This window comes from Chrysoperla carnea, chromosome 1, assembly GCF_905475395.1.
Source record: "Chrysoperla carnea chromosome 1, inChrCarn1.1, whole genome shotgun sequence".
In the NCBI taxonomy this organism is placed as follows: domain Eukaryota; kingdom Metazoa; phylum Arthropoda; class Insecta; order Neuroptera; family Chrysopidae; genus Chrysoperla; species Chrysoperla carnea.
The window spans coordinates 37752687-37772166 of NC_058337.1; the positions used below are offsets into that span (position 1 = coordinate 37752687).

General features: G+C 28.5%; 1 protein-coding gene across 9 annotated transcripts in view; it reads right to left on the reverse strand.

The window, feature by feature from the left end:
• Positions 1-19480, reverse strand: part of LOC123291080 (basement membrane-specific heparan sulfate proteoglycan core protein-like) — a 378061-nt gene that overhangs the window by 195804 nt on the left and 162777 nt on the right. For all 9 annotated transcript variants that reach the window (XM_044871529.1, XM_044871528.1, XM_044871527.1 and 6 more), the window contains one exon: positions 18571-18681. In XM_044871529.1, coding sequence (XP_044727464.1) covers positions 18571-18681 — 111 coding nt within the window. The remainder of the gene's footprint in view (positions 1-18570; positions 18682-19480) is intronic.

Here is a 19480-nt window from a genome sequence, read left to right on the forward strand (position 1 = left end):
AATAATAATTATAATAACTGTAATTGAGTATTATAAAATTTATATATAAAAAAAATAAATAAATAAAACATATAGATACGACCGACCACACATGTATATACGGTTTTGTGGGTATGAAATATGAATAAGAAACTATAACAAATTATGACGAAATATATTGGCTCATTAGAGGCGCCATATTGTTTGAATAAAAATATGAAGTGCACATAACTTCCATGTATGCTTAGAAATCAGTCAAAACCGATTCAGGGATAGTGAAAGACATATTTGAAGAAATCTGAAAATCGTAAGCTCTCGATATCGCTAAGTACAAGAAAATTTGTAACGAAGAAGTATATGATTTTTAAAATTTTAAAACATCATAATTTAAAAAAGTTAAATTTGTTTTTGGCACTATTTTTTAACTTTTATTCAAATAACCGTATGTTCTTCTACGGTAAATTTTTTTATTTTTTTACGGAGAGTTGGGGGTGAGTAGGATTTCACCAGGGAACATGGGGACATACGTTTTAGACTACAAGCCCATGCTAAAATATTTCGGGTAAAATGACCCGCCAGGAATCATGTTGAAAAATATTCTCCTATATGTAAAAGTAAGTTTAAGCATCATAGTGTCAGTTGCACGGTACAGGTGTGAATATAAATGTCACATTCTTGGTCTTTCACCCCTGCACAGGCAAGTATATTCAGCGTTGCTGGATACTAACTCTGGATAAGTATTCGAAGCTAATTACATAAATACCGTACAGAAATAAATCACGCAGAGCTTTGGAATGGACGGGAGATCAAAAATTCCATTTAAAATTCCGGTACCGAAGTTACCCTTGGTCTTTCACCCCTGCACCATCAAGTATATACAGCGTTGCTGGATTCTAACTCTGCATAAATATTCAAAGCGAATTATTTAAATACCGTACAGAAATAAATCACGCAGAGCTTCGGAAATGGACGGGAGATAAAAAATTGCTTTTGATTTCTGGTACCAAATTTACCGAATTTGTCTATGTATGGCACTTATGTAATTCGCCTCGAATACTTATGCAGAGTATCTAGCAACGACGTAAATATTTGCTGATGCAGGGGTGAGACAAAAATTGGGTGTGACATTCATATTCTCAGCTATTCTCACCATAACTACGCAAAACTGACGCCATGGTGCTTAACCTTACTTTTACATATAAAAGCATCTTTTCAACAGGATTCCTGGTTGGTCATTTCATCCGAAATTTTTTAGCATGGGCTTGTAGTCTATTTGAGGAGCCCTGATTTAGAAGAATATCTATATATTTCATGTAATATCTATTTATTTCATGTAACTTCATACATGACTTAGTTAAAATCTACTAAGTTAAAAATACAATCCATAATTCACTTGAAAATAATGGTATGTAATTTTCTTAAATACCTGCATTTTAAGGTATTGGTCAAAAATTATTTGGAAAAATTTATGAGTGTTTTACAAGGTTTTCAAAAATTAAACCATTCTCTGCTCACACGGTATACCTATTGAAAAAAAGTTTGACTCACTGGTCAACACAAATTCTGCCACAGAGGCAGAATTTTGAAAGTACTTTTTGAAAGGTTTTTGGCGTGATGAATACGAATCTGAAATTCACGCCTTAATATGGAAACAACTTATATTTTCCTTAAATTTGAAGTTATGTGAATAATTTTTTCTCTCAAAAAAATTTACAGCCATCAGAAAATACCATTCATTCCCCAAAAGCTATTTTGAATTATACCAAAAGTACTTTTTCTAGGAAATAGAAAATAAAAAGGTATTATATAAGTAGAATTAATTATACCTAAATATTTATATTAGTTATTAGTAATAGCAATACAACGTGTATTTTAACTATAATAAATATTATGTGGTTTCTCCAAAACAAAAAGGAAATATAAGGGAAAGAATTCAAAAAGGAATTTAAAGGAAGAGAGACGGAAAATGGAAGGTTTACAAATTTCCACATGAGAAAATAATTATATAGTGGTGTTACAGAATTTCGAATATAACCAAAAAAGCGGATTTTTCCCTTGTTTAGGTAAACATATTTCAAATACCTTATGTGTTATGTGAGAAATTCTGAAGCCGAATTCAAGTTCAGCACCCCATTAACTATAAGAAATGTTTTATCACATCATGTGGCAAAAATTAAATCAAATTTTGTTATCCAATGCTATTTATATCACTTCGTTTTAAGAAGTACAAAAGAGGAAGTAACAACTAGATAAAACGACAGTCCAAATTTCAAAACTTCAAAATTCTACGATTACAGTTTATGACTGATCCAAACTCCGTACGTACATACATAGACACATGTGTACAGTCGAGTAGAAATGATCAAAAAGGATTAGAGCTTGCTCAAAATGGATACTTCCGTTGTACAGACGACACCCTTTTTATTCGCGATACAATACTTCTTTAATCTTTTACTGTGCACACGAAAGTAAAATATGTGTGAAACAAACATGTTAAAAAAAACTATTTTTAAATATGATTTAAATTGCAATGTCAAATAAATATTCAAGGTTAATGATTGAAACATTAATATAAATAATGGTGTTAGTTTGGCAGCACTTTTTGTAATTTATTTTGCATATAGGAATAGGCTGTTGCATTTCTTGAAATTAATTATTGATATGATGACAATTGAACTGTTTTTTATAAAGATTAATGTGTATATTATTGTTTTAAGTTGTCTGAATTTATTCATTAAATTCTTGTTACACTTGAATGTTGTCTTTCATAACAACTTTAAGGAGTAAACAAAAAGATATCGGGATATTTAGAAATAAATATTTAAAATTTTTCCCCAGCTTCATTGTCCATGGGTGGTCATTTTAGATCTTACATACTTTTTTAAGAAGACATATGTTAGAAATTAAAAAAAAACATCTTACGCATGTCTTCCACAGACATTAAACTTGACCTAGGTTTTCAGGCCAATGAAAAGCTCAGTCTACTTCATAACTGGTAATAAACAGATAGACGCTTTAAATTAGAAACTTGTTACTGATTAAAAACAGTTAAATTTTTTGTTAGAAACATTTTTTCGTAAACCGTACAGTTTAGGACAGACTGGAAAGTTTTACCCGAAATTCGTTTTCCGTATCAAAATTGTTATATTTCGAGTAATTTTTTTTGCGTAATATTTGTTTTCCAATTAAAGTGGGTTATTTTTCTAAAAAGACCATTTTTTAAAAAGCTAGAGTTTTTCTATCAATTACTATCTAAAGCATTTAGTTTATAAAAAAAAAAAAAATTCAAACAAAAAATAACAAAAAACGTTGTTATAAAATTCAACTTCCTAATTTGGAGTTAGTTTTTAATGGAAACTGAAGGCTTAGATCGAATCCAAAACTTGTATCAGATGTGTGTCTTTGAAACTTCGCGTATATGTTAACTTAAAAAAAAAACTTGCCATAGTGAGCAAACTGGCAGAAATTATCACGTTTCGATGTGAGATAAGATTTATGTGTATGCGTGTGTGTCATATTCATGGCAACCACGATAAGGTCACCCACTTTATTTTTTTTATAGTATACAAATTTTGTATCTTTGTAGTTATGCAAATGCATACCCATAACTAGTTTTGGTTGTAGATAGTACAAAAATGGAAAAAATCGTGTAATATAATTATGTGAATCTGGGAACACTGTCTACTTGACACCAAAGTCATGACTATGCTGTAATCTGTCAAACGAACAACAATTTATAAACATATGTCTTTACTTAGATGAGCAATCAAAAACAGATCATATGTTTATTACAGATTTACAAAAGTAAATTAATAAAATTGTATATTTAACGTATTTATTTAACGTTTACATTTGTTTTTGTACAGGTTTCGTAAGGAACTTCGTTCCTAACGGGGGTCCCTATTAAACGATCGCAATCTCTTTGTTATTATTATTATTTTTAATCATTTTTTTCTCAGCTTCAAAATTTAACTTACTCATCAACGGCACTGATGCCATACAAATATTAAAGTAAACAATTTAATTTTAAAATTGGTAATAAAATACAGAAATGTTTATTCAAAAAATAGTAATAACTTGATATGAATTATGATGATAAATTGTTGTATAATGATAGAAATGAATGTTTGGTGAAATCATCAGCGTATATTTATTATATATTTGAGATGCAGTTAGCATATAAATGAAATTAGGAAAACATAATTTTCTCATACATATATTTATGTATTGTGTCTACTAGAAGAAGTAAGCGTTCATAATGATTCATTTGCATGATGTGTCATACATATTGGTTTATAATATTTGATAATCATATATTTTAATGATGTAATAATCGATATATTTACTGTTTTTTCATCATTTATTCAAAACACGTGGAGTTCTAGTATAGGGTGTCGTTCATTTTTCTTATAAATTTTAAAAACCATCGTCAATTATTTACTCAAGTTTCCTCCTTCACACTTTCGCGAAGTAGCGAAATTCAGGCGAGGAACGAGATTATGTGATACTTGAAGTGTATCACTTGTCCTCGTCTCGCTATTTTTACAGAAATATTTAATTTATGGTTCAAAATGATAATCATAGATAACGCAGTGAACTGTAAATTTAATCGATTAATTTTTTTTTAAATATATCTTATAAATTATAACTCATGTGTTAGTCTGATGTATGAGCTATAGTATTGTAGAGTTTTAATCAAATCCATGCAGTAGTTTCTGGGTGAAAGCGTCACAAACAACTGTTTTTTGTTAAAATATTGGGTTTGAAAATTGATATACTTTCCTGAGATACAGAGCCAATATGAATAGAATTTTGTAAATCAGATGGCAATACATTAAATTATTACGGGGAAATCGTGGAAATGCGAGGGAAGTATTGTAAGTTAATAATCATTTTCAATTTTTGTTAATTTCTTTCTTTGGTGTTAAAAATATACTTAGTATACTTAGGTAGAATTGACAAATATTAGATATTTGAAAAATGCACAAAAAATTAAAAAATAACTTTAAAATATCGGCTCTAATCAATAATTGTCTTGTGTGCAATTACAAGACTTTCAAAGCGTAATTGCTCGCAAGAAAATTATTGATTTGAGTCGGTACTTTAAAATTATTTTTTACATTCGTGTGCATTTTTCATCGGTTGTCTTTTTTGTAAAATAATTTTATTCTATACTTTTTAATGAGTACAGGTCTATCTTATTTAAAAAGCAAAATCAGTTACACGTTTAAACCCAAATCTTAAAATTTTTGAAACGATTTTGATTTGGAGAAATCTGTGGGTGAATAATCAATCATTCCCTATTTTTATACCCGTAGGGGCGAATTTTTTTAAATTTATATAGTGCCAACTTCGATTTATATCCTATCCAATGAAAAAAAGAATTATCGAACTCGGACTACTATGTAAAAAGTTATGATTTAGGATTGTAAAAAGTTATGATTTAGTAAAAAGTTAGGATTGACTCGAGAATATCCTTATTTGGATGAAAATTGGAAAGGTGTGATATTAGACAAGATTTACAATAAGATCACCTTTCCTGTTATTCAAAAGTTAAATTAAATTAAATTAATCCAACCATATTTTTTCTTAAGCCCATAGTTTTAAAGTTCACTTAAAACGATACTATCAACAATAGCTTACATGACCTACATGTAAAGCATGCATTTAAGAATAGTCCAAATATTTCAAACTAGAGAGGTAATTAACAGATAATAGCATAGGTATACAAAATAGTTAGTTACTAGATAACAAATATCGTTGTGGTTAATTAACATAGTATCTATCGTGTATGTTTCACATTACATTTTTATGGTCATATTTGTGGTCATATTTTTGTTTAACAAATTTTGCTGATCAATACAGAAAATTACTTACTTACAAAAGAGATTTTATATTCAATGGTTTAAGAAATACACAAAAAGGTTCTATACATATTGTTGTCTGTGCTTTCTTTATGAATATTCAAATTTATAAGAAAAATAATTCACATTAAAGATGAACGTAAAGGGTTCAATAGTTCATGTAAAAAAGTTCGTAAATATGAAATACAATACTAAGTGGAAATTAATTTCTTTAACGCGTACATTTCTTTTTTAATTGTTCGCCAAAAGTTTTGTATTTTTCGTAGCAAAGAAATAATTTATGACTAATAAACATCAAACTCGGAAAAAAAACAAAAGCCATATTAGAGTGAAGGAAAAAAGTCTTTGCGAGATGATTGCATGTTGTCTTATATGCCGTTTTTAATCTAAACTCGGTCTCGTAGCCCCAATCGGGGGAGAAGTATAAATAAACCTTCAAAATTGAATTAACGTTTTTAACCTTCCACCACGAATCTGTCTATTATTACGCCTAAATACCTCCAAACACTCGTGACTTTTAGAAAAAATTTGAGAGCTTATATTTTCCCCCGATTAATGGTGGGCAAAATTAGGCTAAAAACCTGTTGCTATAACAAATTGTCAACAATGGCTCCATGGAATTCTTATTATTTCAATTTTTCAGGGTCTATAATCTCCCGGTCTCCGATTGGACCTAGAAAATCGAGTCGTAGATAATATCGTATTATCGTACAATTTAAACATCTTATCCTATGACACATCTCTCTATCCCGCACGGAAGAACCATAATTTTCAAATGCGGTATTTGTACTAAACAGATAGACCGACAAGGTAGCGATGAATTGAAAATTACAGCCCATTAATTGATTAGTGCTCTTAGACGAAATCGTGATTTTACTGAACTCTCTTTAAAGGATATTATATACATTATCAATGGGTAATTTAAGAGCTAATCTTCGATGTTAATAAGTTTTCATCATTTAGTATAAATTTTTTATAATAAAGAAACAGTATCATAAAAAAATGAAGTGATAAGATAATATATGCAAAAGAAATACAGAAAAAAATGATAAATTTGCATACGAGAAAAGACAAAAATATTAAAAATATATATATAATATAATGTAACATCCGACCAACGATGTCATAGAGAAAACTTTTGAATATATAGAGGACACTTGAAGAATGTGATTTGTACGCAGTAACTATTCAAACAAAAAGAAAATCGAGTTGCGAAGGATATGATCTTTACGAACTAAATCAATAACATTCTGACTGTGATTATTTCTGATTAATAATAATTTTATATTATTCTTTAGAAACTTTTCTTTATATATAAGGATAGTGATCATATATCATCAAATCGAACTGATTTTGGATACTTTAAGATAGCACTTTTGCTGAGATGATGACTTATAAAAAAATCTATATAATAAATAGTAGTTTAAAATAATTAACTAGCTGAACTAAAAAGTAGAAGATAATTTCTAATTTCTATAAATTCAAAATACAGAAATTAAATAAAGTGATAAAATACAGATACTAGTAAAAGTAAAGTCATTATAGAATATTTTAAAATCATTAATTTATATTTTTTAGTTCAGCTAGTTTCAAAAGTGTGTTTTTATAAATAATTTTGTGCTTTTTGGTTCAGCTAGTTAAAAAAATATGTTTTTATAGTTTTCATAACTTATTATTTATTAGTTACTTTTTCGTTCAGCTAGCAACAAAAGCTTTTTCAACTAATCCAGAAGATCCTGATCAGAATAATCGGACAAACTTATAAAATTATTGTATTGTAATCGGTCCTAGACAATTTTCCATTCAAACCGACGTTTAGAATTAGATGAAAGTCGCGTACTAAAATTCCGTTACATAGATACATACCAGGCTTATAAAAACGTGTTAAAAAAGAAGACGTACTCCCTTTGAAATGGGAAGCTTAAATTTTTTCTATCCTGTAAAATAAAAGTAAACTATGTCCCAATTTGAATACAAATAGAGTGAAATCAATTCTTCCTAGAATCAAGTTTTCTATTCAATTGATTTCGATTTTTGAAGTGATCACGACAACTTCCTATAAGAAAGTTGACAAGACGATGAAGATCTTCAACCATTCCTTCTATAACTCCTATGGGTATAATATTATAGATGGTTATAAATATATGATAATATCGATACATATAGATACATCGATGTATATTACAATGATAGTAAAATTGTAACCACTTATAATATTGACTAGACAAAATAATCAAAAAATTATTTTCAGAAAAAAAGGAGCTATTTTTCTTCGCAAACTTCCCTCCGATGTTGAATAAATGTTTTATAAAAATATCCAAAGGTTATATAAAAAAAAGTTGTAGAAATCGCATATGAGATTTTTTATATGAGTTATTGGTTAAAAAACCACATGACTCACATTGAATGAATTGGTACAATAAAAAATTCCTAGAGAAGTTAGGGATAAACAAGTGAAAACAAATAATTGAGTTAGAAAAGTTAAAAAACCCAATACAATTATGGTTTGGTTTTCGAAAATTTTTAAAAATATTTTCCAGAATTTTTTTCTGTTTTTACGAATCTTTCACAAGACCATTACGTGAAGCTGTCTGCCAATTTGCAATTGCTATCTTTTATGAAGAAAATAGACATGAAAGTATTGTCTTAGTTTGCGATCTCACGGATAAACAGTGATGTTTACAAAAAAATGTTTCAAACAAAAATTATTTATTTTTTTAAGGAACATTTTTTATATTTAATCTTTTGTGCTATTTCTAACGGTTTACAAGACCTTGAATTATTTTGTTCCTTTTAGAACTTAAACTCACTTTTTACATCCTGAGTACGCTATGAAAATTTCTTAGCTAATTTCTTAATATCATTCATAGACGGTCAGAAGGACAGACAACCGGAAATGAACTAATAGGTGATTTTATGAATCTTTATCAAAGTTTTGCAAAATTTTGCATTTTGCAAAAGGGTATAAAAACGTGAAAATACAAAGAAACTTTTTTACAGTGTAGATATATTTAATAACGTTTAGCATTACATTTGAATGCTATTTCAAAACTTTTGTCAAAGAAGCAAAAAACTTATTTAAAACATAATTAATTTAATAAGCCTTCAATTTTTTTGTTCATGAATAATTGCCAGCGTTATTATAAAACAAACAAACAAACAATTATAAGCTAATTTCAAAGTTAACAATATAAAATTGGAGTTACGGCTGTGGAACTTAGGTAATAACTTCATATATCCGATATGATGGGTTTGTCAATTTATTTAAGGTAGTTCCAGCATGAAATCACTTTTCGACAGATTTGGCCGAATTTTTTTTCTCGGGTTTATAATAGCTTTATTTATGAATTCCTAAAATTTCATAATTTTTGACCGTTTAGATCGCGAGATATTTAAAGACCAAGTTCGCGATTTTGAGGGTCATGTCCCATTTAAAGCATGTATAATGTCCGGTCTTTCCAACTATTTTTTATGATATTATTATATATTGAAGAAAAAGTAGAAAAAAATGTTTATACAATACAATTCTAAAAAAAAAATTTAGAAATTAATTTTCACTTTCGAGATATTAATTTTGACGTAAATTGATCGAAATTGGGACGTTGGCATAATTATTTCCCATTTTAAACGGTCAAAATTTCTGAAACTTTGGGAATTAATAGTAAGCATTATTAAATTCTTAAATTTAATTTTTCGTTAAATTCTGTCGAAAAAAAAATTGTACCATTGCTTTAACATAGAAACTGCAAATACCATGCTGGAACTACGTTAAGGTAGTATGGCCAATATAGTCAAATTACATAAAAACATGCTCATATATCGGTGCACTAATTGCGACAACTGTTATGTTAAGTCAAAGGAAAGGTTCTTATGGAAAGAAAAAACGTGAAAATTGCGAGGTATAATAAAGTAGTAATAACAAAACTTATCTTTTTCCACTTTGTATAAACTAATACTTAATGTCTGTTACCCAGCAAATCGAGCTAAATTTTTTTTCTTTCATCGATATGAATTGATATATGTATTGCTTTTTCATATAAAATGTGTTGCTACACGACCAAATCGGCTAATTTTGTCTCAAATTTTCGTATAAGGAAGGTTCTTATAGAGAGAAAATAATAAAAACGTAAAAAAATCAACTCCTTTCCAGAAGGCCGTGGTTTAGTGATAAGAGTACTGAATTGCCACTCAGAAAACCAATGTTCGAGCCCCAGTCATTAAGGGTAATGTACTCGATTCACAATCGATTGAAAAATGCCTTTTTTGTTTTTAATTAAATACACCTCGATTAACACTATATTTTAAATTCATCAAATTCTGAAGAAAAGTGTGTTTTCGGCCAATATAAGTTAATCATTTTGTCAATCATAGAATCAGTGTTCAATTTTCTTTTGTTTGAATAAAAAATATGCCATAATTGGCCCGGGTGAAGCCAAACCACAAAGAACAATATTTTCATATAAACAGTTCACTTTAAAATATGTTGTATAGTATGTATGTTATATATAATACCATAGCTTTTAATATATATAAAACCAAGATAACACAAATACTTGAAGCGACGACAGAGAATAGATTTAGTATTCTTAAATTTTTCACAGTTTTATACTTTTCTTACATTTTTCATAACATTTATGATTTACAGTACTATAGAATTACTATGTCAAACTTTATATAGACTTGAGATTTTTCTGTTTAATTTACTGATTTAATCGTCATCGTTTTTGTACTTAATCTCTATCTCTATATCTTCTCTATATATTATAAATGCGAAAGTAAGCATGTTTGTTTGTTTGTTTGTTTGTTACGCTATCACCCCAAAACTAGCGAATGGTTTTTAATGAAACTGTACAGCAATATAGCTCATACTTCAGAATAATACATGAGATATAATTTATAAAGATATATTAATAATAAACTAAAAAAATTTAAAAATTAATTTAATTTGACATTACCATAAATTACAGATTTCAGTAAAAGTAGTCATTTGACATTACCATAAATTACAAATTTCTGTAAAAATAGTCAATTTAAAATATTTCTTTTCTAATGTACTTAATCAATAATTACGACTATAAAATAGAAAACCATACATATATTAATTAACCTGTGTAAAACAATCCTTGCCATTATTTCGAGTGTTATAGAAAGGGAATAAGCGAGAGAAATCTTTATATTTTAGATATATTTGATAATAGCTGAGCCGATAGATGTTGTTCAGTCTTAACTATGAATATTGAATTCGATATCGATACCTCTAGAATCTAGATAACTGAGTGAACTTCGTTTTACCTACAATTTATTTAATTATAACTATTGATCAGAGATTATTAATCTTCCTTAACCTACAGCTCCAATTCATTAAAAGATATACTAGGCGTAGCCCACTCACTGAGTCCCTTAAGCCCACACGCAACCCTACTCCCTGCATAGCCCGTCTGCTAAACATAAATTTTACTACTATCTCTTGGACAAGACATCGCTGAAGCGTTCGTGAGTGGAACTCCCTGCACTCGCATATAACTCTAATAAATATCATAGCTCAAATAAAGAACTATTCACAATACCTGGCTAATAATAAATAATTTCTCAATACTATTAAAATAACTGTCTAAGGCGTTTGTCTTTGACTGTTTGTCCATTTAGACTTAGGTTGCGGGTTCGAATCCAGGCAGCGGCAGTGTGAACAATTATGATTAATGAGGACGGTAGAATTGATCCATTGTCGTCGCTTGGATAAGAACGAAGCAACCGACTCCACCCACATCAAAATGTAATTGTAAACATGTATGTAATTAAATAAATAAAGATTAACAAATAATGATGTGGGTGGCCTCTGTTATAGGCGTATATGTCAGAGAAACTGAGGTTAAACCCCATTATTATTATTAAAATAACTATTCACAATTCAAGATCAATATGGTGGGAGCGCAAATAAATACAAAAGTACATAATAAGATAATAGAATGCATAATTTATCTGCGTTTCCACCATTTATTGAATTTAATTTTTTCTTAAAATTTTCTATATTCCGCTCAACTTCCTTAATTTTTTCTTTCATAGAAACCTTCTCCTGACAATAACACAACAACAAAAAAAAGAATTAAAGGTTCATTTTTGATGTCATATTCTCACAATGCATAAACGTTTGCGTATGTTCAAAACTAGAGAATATCGCTGAATTGGAAATAATCGAACCTGATCTGTAAAATGGAATCATCAAAAATTAATTTTTGTTATATATGAACTACCCAGGGAAGTTACAATTATTATTTGGCGTGAAAATACTAAAAAATAAAATTAAAAAATGTAATACGTCATACAAAATTCTTTAATTAAATTTCGACTACTCTTAACGAACTATTACAATAAGATAATTAATTAACACAGAAGTGGTATTAAATAGTTTTGATTTTTCAGAAATCTTTAATAATAGTTTTATCAAAATGCAGCAAATTTATTTTAAGTTGAATCCATTCGAACATACATATCTACACTACATACATTTACATCTATACAAAGAATATATGAGTATATATCCACAATTACCCCTTGTTTTATGTCTATAACAACTGTACATAGGCAATTTAACGTATAACAACAAATTTTACTAAAACAAAAGAACAATATCAAAATGTTATTATAATAAAATAACATTAAAATATTCGTTTAGTTCACAAACTACCTAAATCAGATAAAGTCTTATTATCATTATTGTCTTTTGAATAATAATAATTTTTTGAAACAACAACAAATTTATTTGTCTAGTTTATTTTAAAAGTACATATGATGATAGTATTTTAATAATAAAAAATAAAAAAAATGAAATAAAAGCAACAAAAATATAAAAATCTTTTTGTTGGTAAGCAACGTAATACGTTTGTACTTTTTTTTAAACTGTTGACAGTTGTGTGTTTATACACATATAACATACACTATGACTCTCTCTGTAGTTGTACATATACTGACTATTATAGCTATATTCATACACAACTGTATATCAATTGTTTTTTTATTATTTTTCATTTATATGACTTTTCTCTTCTCAATGTTTTTAAATCTACAAGTCAAAGGCGGTTTTTATACATTATCCTTTGTCACTTTATATAATACATTCATATAAAGGTCAATAAATTTATGTGTTTGATATGAAATCAAAAGTTTTAATTAGTGGACTTATGCCAAGTTTTGCGTTATTAAAATCGTCCCTTGATTGAATACCCAGGACAAAGACTATCAAAATATAAATTTGAAATAACAAAATCATCTTTTGACTTCGATTGCATTGATCTACTTACAATGGACTTTATGGTGGAGGGATAGGGAAGTATAATTTACATACGAGTGAAATTTAAAAAATTTAAAAAACCCCCGACACATTTTTCGGGTAAGGAGCCCTAAATTCGCACTTGAAACATATTTAAGAAGAATCTTCGTTAAATTACCGTTTTCCTTAAGCTTTTTCTAAACTGAACGAATTTTGAAGATCTACGCCAATTTTTGAGTTTTTTCGGGTACGAAACCCTAAACTTGCATGTAAAGCATAGCTAAGAACACTCTCCAATGAATTACCTTTGAAAAAAGCAAACCAAAAAAATCAAAATAGGTTCCTCCATTTGTGCGCTACGATGCCACATACAGACAGATATATACACAGACAGACAGACATACCCGCACACAGTTAGACACACACATAGCGGTCAAACTTATAAAGCTCCTTTTTTTAAGTTCGGAGGTTAAAATGTGATCCGGTGTCAGTTTCTTATAACTCCGTTTTATACCCAAATTTAATAGCTACTCCAGTAAGTTTTAATAATATCAACGACGTTATGACAAAATTTAATCGAATGATTCATTTAATACTCCGAAACGGTGTATTCAAAATAGGGGATAAAGAGTATGAGTTTGGAAACTTGAAAGGACCCCGTAAAATTAGATGACTCTCTGTGGAAATGGTTCTCTGTGGAACTTTTTCTAACACCTTTAAATATTATTTGTATCATTCTGATCAAAAGCTCTCACAGAAATTTTTAAATAATTTTTTTCTAGTTGTTTTCGAGCTACGAGCGATCAAAGCTGCGAATATATTATAGATTTAGTATATAACTAAGAAAATGGCTTTCTGATCGTTCTGATCAAAAAGAAAACGGTTGATCGAAAGAAATTTTCCTATCTTATTTTGTTTTCCTCTTTCCTGCGGGGTCCTTTCCAATTTTAATTGAAAAGAATTGCATCCTCCTAACATTTGTAGGAGGAAATGTGATATCACCCGGGGGACATAAAATAACTTTACGATTCAGTATGCAATCTACATAATAGCCTCTGGTTTCTGGCATTAATAAAATTCTAAAAGATACACTAGCCCATTTATAACTATTAATATTAATATTTGTCCACCATATTTCTTTTTTTATTAAAAATATCAATTAAACGGAAAAGTTCCAAAATTTTTCAAATGTTTAAAAGTATTAGAAGTTATTCAAAAGTTTGGAAATTTGGTGGCTTTGTATTAAAGAAGTAAATTGACAGACTTCTGGTGTCCATTATTTACTAATTTATCATCAATTTTGAATTTTGATACGCATTTTATTACTGAAAATTTTTTAAGACCATATTTTTAAAATAAGTTACAATTTATAAACAATAAACGAACAATTTGCATATAAACCTTTACAGACTAAAAATATTAAGTTTTTTGATAAAATAATGATTACTAAATAAAGCTAGCACACAGAAAATGGATTGTTTTGTGACCAAATACCATCATCATAATAATATTTATAATCTTAGTATACTATGTGACTAGGGTTTATAATACTACATATAGTACATCCATATACATTACATAACATTTTCCAATGTAAACAACAACAACAACAAGACTAATAGTACAGAATATTACAAAAATGGGCGGGATATTCATCACTTATCATCTGTACATTACAAAAGGACAACAATATTTTTCATTAGTGTATATGTTATAGTATGTACAATTAAGAATAAAAAAAGTAGAATCAACATAAGCTAACGACGAATCGTAAAAAGACAGATACTCGAAATTTTATTCTAAAGTCGCTTGCGGTTAATCAATGCTAGTCAATATAATAATAGCCATGGTGTCTTTGTTAACTTGACATATCTGTGAAAATCGAAAAATAAGTTAATCGAGAAAATTCTTTAAACAAAAAATGTTAATTTCAAAGGGGCACATCTTATACGGGTATTGAATTCAATCTAAGTTTTCCAGTTCAATTAAAGAACCCTATAATTCATAACTGGCAAACATTAGACGAACACTTTACAATATAAAATTGTTCTTTATAAAAACGCAAAAATTTTTTTGTAAACAGAATAGTTCAGAAAGTAACTGATAGCAAAAATACCCTATAAAACCCTATAAACTACACACCATATCTCTTTGCGCTTTTCTTCATTCAATTTGAAAAGCAAATCACTTTTATTGGAAAATTTTTCTCGAAGAGTGCCTAGAAGCCGTAGAAGTCAACAAAACAATTTTTGGGTAAAATTTTTCAGCCCGTTTTTGCCTGTTCTATCTATCTATTACTAGGTACGGAATAGAGCAAGCTTTACACTAAGTCAGAAAACCGGATCAAGGGATCAATTTTATCGATAATTTACAATAGAATGTGATTCACATCTAAAAAGTATTATTAAGATAAAAAAAACACGATTTGCATTTTCAAAAACCAATTCGAAAACAATGTAGAGTGTCATGGCGTCTTGAATGATATCACGACTTGGCATACAAGCATTCTTTTGTATGGAAGCATAAGCATTTGTAAGCAACTATACTGCTTCGTTCAATTAAAGTGTATTGTTGTTTACATTGTTAAAAATTTCGAAAATTAACAAGAGAATGAGTACCTATAACATATCCAAATTTTGAAATCGATAGAGTAAAAGGTATAATCGCAGTGCTTGAAATTCAACTTTAATCATTTTTATCTGGAAAACCGCTTTTCTTTATAAATATTTTTTTCATCAATGATTGTTTAAGAGGAGTCTAAAAAAATTAGAAAGTTTCACGCCTATCAAATAATGATTTCACGCCATTGAGAAATGTGTATAGAACCGTCTTAAGTTTTGTGTACAGTAGTGTACATATTGTGGTTAATGGTAAAAAAAGGACAATAATAATTTCATAATGTTATAACAGAGTTACTGAGTTTTTATTACGTCGAATGATGATGATAATGGTTTGAAAACGTAATGAGTAACGCCTATCAAAAATGTAAAATTACTATTCATGTGTATGTATACAAACTGGTGGAAATATATGTATATTATATTGTATTATTAAATTTTCATCAGACAATAGTATTTATGTTGTTTTATTGAATGAAATTGTATATACTTTCACTTTGACTTTCAATTTGGCAAAAGGTTATCTACTAAATATACTTTTTTTTTGTATAAAATTTATAATACCTATACGATACAACTATTTATTATTCTATAAAGCTCTACTTTCTATTAAAAAGCAAGTCTAAGCTAGCTTTACTTGTAAATCGATACAAATTCATTTCTTCTATGAATAAAAAAAAATTTAATCACATCAGTTAAGGAGATCCTTTTGCTTGGGGGAAGTAAATTGTGTATTTTTTTTTAAATTAACATTGGCGACGAAAGGACCTCTTTAATTCAATGAATTTATGACTTCTTACAAATTAGCAAGAAATTAACTTGATGTCATAAGAACAAATTCATTTCTCAATAAATTTAGTTTATTATTTATTTCCCAATGAATTTCACGGTAACTTATATAATTTAGTGCAAAAACAGAAACCAGAATATTTCGAAAACCAAATTTTCAGTTTTTTTTTTTCACTCTGGTCGATAACTGGTAGTTTAATTCAAGAAAAGTTGGTAGGGTTTTACTTTGTCGTAAGACTGTTTACACGGGAAGGTATGATTCACTATACGATAGATAAAGGTATATCAAAATGTTTTTAAGCAAAGCATTAAAATATCATAATGGAAATTGTCTCTGTTATTCTTTAACATTGAGTATTTTTTTAAAATTTAAATACTAAACAACTACCGTTAAAATGGGTTAACGGGTACATGATCTGCGAACCATAGTACAACATTATAATGTATCCAGAACCAACCGCACCGATTATAAATAAAAATGTTCTCTTCAACATGTAATCCTTCATGTTCAGTATAGCCTAGAGAACAGTATGATAGAAAGTATGTGATTGACTCATTCAAAACCTTCAAATTTCCAACAACTGCTTTAACTGGTATTTTTAAGAACACTGGGTGAATGAGACTTCTTTTTCCTATACTTGGTAACCCATACACAAATATATAATTGTAAGTAAAATTTAATGCATAAATATTACCAATCCAATGTATCAATGGACATCATGTTGTTAAATTCGAGGTATATATCTTTAACTTCTTAAACTGGAATACGGCAACATATTTATCAACAACCAATGATTTACGTTGAGTATAATTTATAAGACAATATTGAATAAAATAGACAGTCAGGCGAACGAAAATTTGTAACTTTGTTGCAAGAAAAGTTTATTCAAATACAAAACCACATTGGCAATCAATCTTCAGCCTACCTATATCCTGATAAAATCATCGAATTTCACATTTCAATACAAATTCCATTCAGTTAATATCAATATCTACAGTGAAACAGTGAGTGATTCAAGGTAAATTTGTCAATGCAAGAAATCAGTCTAGCAGTTATGGTGGGAGCGCATATAAAGTAAAATTTTGAGATATATTTCGATACAGTAACTTTCTTATATGTGGCAGAAAAATTATATATTCTAACATACATTTTGAAATAAGCAGTTGTATATTTCTTGGGAAGTTTTTATAATTTTTGTGTTCAGAAAGAGGTTTAAAATTAAAATGAATGACGAAAATTTCTATATAAAATTGTATTATCATTTAATAAATCAATTAAATGATTTAATAATTGCATGTAAACTTATCTTTTCATAATATAAAAGAAAGTTTCAACTCCTTTTAAACCACACCGACGAATTTTGAAACGGTTTTTAGGACACTTAATTAAAATTTCGTAAAATGTATAACGAATAAATTCAAAATTTCTACATAAATAATTTCAGATCGCTTTTGCGAAGCGAAGATCGTGTGTCTACTTTCTAAAATTTATTGCTAATTTTAAAACAAATTCTAATTATTATGTCGCTTAAAGTCGTTTATCAGAACGGTTGGAAATTTGGGAGGCTCATATCAAGGTCATACCTGACGACTTTTTCTTTTGCGAAAATTTGTATAGCTAGGGAAAGTTTTCATTGCATGGGAACCTTTTTACTCATTGAGGGCGATATACAAATAAGAAGATAAAAGAATCAAAAATACAATTTTTTTGGAAATATCGCAACCCAATCAATTTAAATCACTGAATTTTATGTGTTTTATGTCTTTAAGCTTTAATTTTGTTGACATTTTTGTGTTTGTTTCGTTGCTGATTACTGTAACTGTTCACGGTTGATAAGATCAAAACTACGCTTTTATTAAAATAACTACAAATAATGAAAAAATTGAAAAAGTTAAATTAATTTTTTTTTCTTTTAATTTCATTTAAGGTCGCTTTTTAACAACTAGGTCATTAGATAAGGCAGAGATAAATTTCAATTGTGATTCAAAAAAATACGATATTTATATGGAATGTTCATTCAAAAATAAATTCATGAAAATTAATAGAACTTACCAGGGCAGTCTTTTTCATCAGTACCATCGTTGCAATCAGGTATTCCATCACATTGTTTTGCAGCATCAATACATCGTGTTTCATCGCAATTAAATTCGCCAGGTATACAAACTGAAAGTGTAAATTTCAAGGATCAAATTAATTTACTCTAAGCTATTTTCAAAGTTGTGATGCGATTCGTGTAGTATTTCATGACACGAGTTACTCGAGTAAGTTTATTACGTCACTTGAATCGTACTCGAGTTTTCGAGTCATTCGAGCTAACTATTGCACTCGAGTATTTACACTTCTTGCAACTCTAGAAAAACTTTCATAAACTTTTTTCAGGATTTTTCTTACAATTCCAACAGGTAGGAATAATAAGAAAAAATTAGGAATAAATTACAAGCAATTCAACATCTAATAGTAGGAGGGATGAGAAAAAACCTCACATTATTTCTACTGTTAACCATTATTTATTTGTTTCACCGAATGTATTCGGTGGCACCGAGTTGCTCGGTAACTCGAGTATAAACGAACAAATTTGTTTTCGTTCAAGTATGATCAACTCACTGAGTAAAAATAGGACTCTTTTCGCATCACTATTTTCACTATTCGCATCACTAGTTCTAGGCAAGATACATGAAGCGGTTGAAAGTTCTGTTTAAATCAATAACGATTTTCCAACAATCAAAATCTAATTATTACGGCCTTTAGTTGGCAATTATGGTTTTTAAAGTAAAATTGCCAAAAAAACAAATTGTAAGTGCAATTATATAAGACCGTTTAGTAATATGTTACCACTTATATGTATCGGACATTTGTTTAACACACTAACAAGAATGTGTTTAAAAAAGAAAAATGCATAGTAAAGTGATAACATGTTACTGAACAACCTTGTATTAGGTAAAATATTTTCTTAAATCTGATT